General features: G+C 44.2%; 1 protein-coding gene across 1 annotated transcript; it reads right to left on the bottom strand.

Annotated features, from left to right (window-relative positions):
• Positions 1 to 1,445: 1,445 nt before the first annotated feature.
• Positions 1,446 to 2,318, bottom strand: LOC103804389 (arylamine N-acetyltransferase, pineal gland isozyme NAT-3-like). Its single transcript, XM_009077000.1, has one exon. It carries the CDS (start codon positions 2,316 to 2,318, stop codon positions 1,446 to 1,448), a length of 873 nt encoding a protein of 290 aa, XP_009075248.1.
• Between the last annotated feature and the right edge of the window lie 2,587 nt (positions 2,319 to 4,905).

Genomic DNA, 4,905 nt, shown 5'->3' with positions numbered 1-4,905 from the left:
CTACAGGATGGGAGAGCCTCGTGTGCTATAAAGGACTATTGCACACCTGCAGCCAAGCACATATACATGAGTTTGAGTCTGTGAAGACAGTGATTTGGGGAGCTCACTGTGTCTCTATGAAATACATTTTGAACATACAGAATAGCAGCAGATTTGATTAACTATAAATTGCTGCTTCTAGAAAGCCACACATACTGCACAACAAGTAAAAACCAGGTAGTGAGTTGTTGTGTTTTTAAAAGCCTTAGCTGCAAAATATTAGCACATACAAATAATCAGGACAACTGCAGTGATTAATGACATTTTTTATGTTGGGAATACACGCTGTAATTTGCGGGGACAAAACATCTGAATAATTCTACTTCACACAATGCTTGGGTGGGTTTTTTTTATTGTAATTCACTTATATAATTTACTTAATTTTAAGTGCATAGTTGTAATGCAGCCAAGATTTGTACATAAAGGAAAATCAAGCATCTTCTCAAAGGGCAAAGTGATCACATTTGAGTAATTCCTCCTACTAGAAATCTTAGCCGTTAGGTATGTGATTAAGATTCATCGTTTCCCCTTATATCAATATAATTAGTATCACTGCAAACACATCCTCAGAAGAACAGACATGTTTCAGAAAAATAATTCTGCATATGTGTTTAGGTTCAGTCACAATAATTAATGTGCAATAACACTCAGAGTAGAGTGTGATGAGAGGAACATGCATTCTCAGCAGTCTGCTGCTGGGTGGGAGCAAACAAAATGCATGGGAGATGCTTTCAGCTCAAAGAAAAACTGCTTTTTGGTTATGTCACAGAGAGAACAGGAGTCGTGTAAAGTCTGAAACAAGAAAGAATTATCACTAATATTTCTTATCGGTTTTAGGCCGTAAATAGCCGGTCCTTAAGTATTCACAGAGTGCAGCACAGGTGCAGGATGGTCTGACTGCCACGTGAGAGGGTGTTGTGGATGCAAGAGCAAAAAGAACAGGCTTAACTGTAGCAAACAGCACAGAATGTCTTTGTTTTTCACTGGCTATTAAATTCCCAAAATAAGATGGTATTCATTTAAGAGGTGGGTATGATTTTCCCCAGGTGGCAGCACCAAGTAATAAAGAGACTTACAGATCCATTGCTCTGCCCTGCTACTCTAGGTGTGTTTAGAAAAGCTTTTAAGAGATGAAAGGAGTAGGGAATTGGCAGAGTCTGTTTCCTGCTAAGCACAGACAGAAAGGCAATGATTTGATTGAGCTAGGAAGAAATTACTTGTACCTAAACCAAAAAGAGATGCAGGAATAGCTGTGAAAACCTGTTTCTTTTCCAGATTCAAGCTAATATGGTCTGCCTTATACTGGTGTAGATGGAAGGAAAAGCTTATCCTTTAGATGCTTGTCAGAAAGAGAGGGAAGAATTGCCTGTAATGCTACTGAATTGAATTGTAACTCGGGCAGTGAGTTAGAACAGAGACAAGTTGCTTGAATTGGTAGGTACAAATTTCTTGTCTAGTGTTACATTGAATTTCTCTTTCAGTGTTTTCTCTATTTCTTCATCTGTGAGGATTCTGATTTCCATAAGATCCATATTATCCCTATAATTGTACTTCATCTCAGTGAGCTTCAACCCCACCAGTGCCCGGATGCCATCAGCAGTCTGCAGGCTGCAGATAGACTTGGTGACGAAGAGCGAGCCGGGGTCTGTCTGCAGGTGGGTGTTGCAGCCTCTGAACTCTTCGATGTCTCGTGGCTGAAGAGTAAAGAAATAAACCCGACGGCAAACTTCATTTTCCACATTTTGGGAAGTGGAGTCGCTTTGGTTGTTTACCTGCTGCTTCCTTTTCACCTTCTCAAGGTACCAGGTCCCACTCTCCTCCTGGAAGCGAAAGATCCCAGGAGTCTGTGGCTGATCCACCCCTGAAATCAGCTCCATTGGCTGCCACATCTGGTAGGCCATCCCAAACCCCCCATCCACAATGTAGGATTTGCCATCAAGCACCACTTGTAGCAGCAGGTGATCAATTTCATCTGCATATGCCTGATGCTCAGGGACATAAACTTTTGCTCCCAGAAGGATGACATTGTAGCCAAGACTTTTCAGGACCCAAGATAAAAGGTAGTTGTTTTCCATGCACCAGCCCCCACGGTTCTTCTTCACTATCTTGTTGTAGGTTGCTTCCAGATCCAGCTCAATGCTTTCCCCACAGTGGATGCTGAGGTTTTCAAAAGGGACAGACTGGACATGGTGCTGTAATATATCTGACATGGTACCCAGGTCCGGCTTATTGGGGGAGCCCCGGTAAGAAATTCTGGCAAAATACTCCTTGATATCCATGCTGCCTCTGAGAGAAGGGTGGAAAAAATAATAGGTTGTGTCAGAAGTGATGGAGGGATCTTCCCCATCAACAGCCTGCTCAGAAGAGGAGGGGGATTTGACTAATGGCTCTATCAAAGGCAGCTGAGTGTGAGTATTAGCACTGAGAGAAGCCAATGGGATGCTGCTGATGAGCACAAATGTTATTTTTAATCGTTTTTTTACAGCTGTGACGAGAGGCTCCAGCTGTGCTAAGCACATTTCAGCAGAGTTCCTGCCCAGCAAAGCTACAAATCTCCATAGGAAGGAACAAAAGCAGTAGCAGTGATGTTTCCCCTTTAGAAATTATAGGAACTGAGACTCTCCAGATCTGAACTGCTTTGCTTGTGGTTTGACTCAGCGAAGCAGAGGCAGAAAACAAATCCTCCCACTCTTGCAGAGTGATCCGGAGCCTTCCCTGCAACCAAATCTGAAATAAATCTGTCCTGTCTGTCCTGTCAGGGTAGTTCCTTCATTATTTAGGCAGCCTGGCACGCACTGGTCTCACCTGCCCCTGCTCTCCATGCTGGCAGTAGCAGATGTGACCTGGAGCGCAGAAGGCAGTTTCAGGGCACAAAAGGCTGTCGAAGGTCTTTTGCTGCATCTGCTGTGAGCCACCTCCCTGCAGCACAGCTTAGCTCCCCAGCTCTGCTAAGCACAGCCCTATGCCAGCAGCTTGAGGAAACCAAGTTTTGGTCCAAAACTACAAGGTTCAGGGGCTTTGCATTTTCTGACATCATTTTTTGGGATGCATTTGCTCCTTCTACTCATGGTGTCTCCTGTGGTGGGTGGCTGTCCATGGGTAAGGGACCAGGCATCACCCCTGCTGGGATGGCAGAGACCTCAACAGGAAATTGTTTGACAAACATGGGGGTGGAAAGCAGTCCCAGCCCTGGATGGAAGGAATGGGATTTTGATGGAGCCAAGTACTTGTTATTCCTCCCCAGGCACTGCTAAATTTCAGACATCTGTAAGTATGGAGCAATGTTGTTCAGATTATTGACCCTAGAGGTCTCAAAATGTTCTCTTGTTCCTGTACACCACGCTCCAAGTAAAATCATAAGAAAAACTCTAACTGTTCCAACAGGATTATATTCTCAACCTGATGAAAAATCACATACCCAAATGGGTATTTGGGAAAGATACTTTCAGTACATATACAAAGCAATGCAAATGAAAATTCCTATTTGGCATAATATCCTGGCAGAACCACAGGGTGTCACGGTTTGGCTCACAACGTCTCCTAACCTTTCAGATAGAAGCTTTCCAGAACTCTAACTATTGCATCGTGGCCACCACCATGTCTCAACATCTGACACGCAGGCCTGAGTGATCCACTATGGGATTAAGGCATCAGATGATTATCTGAACAATTCTCTTTGTTCAGCTTTTGGCTGTTCCCAAGATTTTCCTCAAAGCCCCAGAACTACAAGTCTATTTACTTCTGAAAGCTTGGCAAGAGCTTAGTTCTTGCCATGTGAATTTTAAAACACCAGTGAGCTGGTTTTCCCTTTCTTTCTCCCTTCCTTTCACCTTGCCACAGCAGGCAGAACACATATAGTAACTTTTACTTAAAAGGAAAATGTTGGTGTGAGGTTTGTCTGTCTGTCTGTCTGTCTGTCTATCTCTTGCAGGTGTTTATAAGGCCCTTTTAACTGGGGCAGCTGAAATAAGGCACTTGTCACAAATGCCCGAGTTGCTTCACGCTGACAACTGAGTAAATAAACCACTGTATTTACTACACCGAGCAGCTGAGCACTCCCTGCTCTGCCCTTACACCATTTCTGCTGTGTTCTGGCTCCAGACAGATTTAACTTCCTGGTAAGGAGGTTAAAAAAAAGGCTTACCTGGAAATTCAGTTCAAGTTCCAGTGTACCTCCAGGGGTTGGGGGGCTGGTTCTAGGCTAAAGCAGGTGGTGTGGTTGGCTGTCCTCTACCTAGTACAGACAGGGCTTGAGGACTGACTGCTCACCAGCTGCTCTTCAGGGGAATGTCTTTGCCCTGAACTTGCTTTCACCCGCCTCTGCCAGATTGCAAAAGCTGAAAGAAAAAAAAAGCGGAAAAAAAAAGCCCGAAGGGTGGAGCATAAGAGCTGGAGTGAGCCAGCAACGCCAACAGCACTGGCTCAACACAAGCCTGGCTGTTGTTAGAGCAGAGGCTGCTTCACACAGTCACTCACTTCATGCTCTCTGCAGGGCCAGCTCAGGCAGTCACCAAAAGGCTATGTTTTTCTTTCAGTAGCTTGCTGGATGCACTCAGGTGATGTATTTTTTTTCCTCCCAGGTATTAGGTTACTCTTTGTTTAGAAACGTGGTGAAGAAATCTGGCACAGATTCAATCTGAGAAGGTTTTTGCACTGTTTCTGAAAATCAGCAAGATTTCAGCACAGTAATTTGCACCTGCAACCCCCTTGCCCCAGTGAGCAGCGTGAAAATTTCATCACTGCCTTTGCTTCATTTGCTCTCTGTGATTGACATGTACTTTTCATTACAGTAAATTTCATAGAATATAAGAAAGCACTGGGACAGCAGTGTGTCTTCCTTGGTGTCTGCCCACAGGTATCCCAGGG

The sequence above is a fragment of the Acanthisitta chloris genome, unplaced genomic scaffold, assembly GCF_000695815.1.
Source record: "Acanthisitta chloris isolate BGI_N310 unplaced genomic scaffold, ASM69581v1 scaffold9446, whole genome shotgun sequence".
In the NCBI taxonomy this organism is placed as follows: Eukaryota; Metazoa; Chordata; class Aves; order Passeriformes; family Acanthisittidae; genus Acanthisitta; species Acanthisitta chloris.
This window is presented reverse-complemented; position numbering and strand designations above follow the sequence as displayed.

Bases quoted from the DNA above. Each gene is read 5' to 3' on its own strand.
- LOC103804389 (XM_009077000.1), bottom strand. From the start codon at position 2,318: ATGGATATCAAGGAGTATTTTGCCAGAATTTCTTACCGGGGCTCCCCC.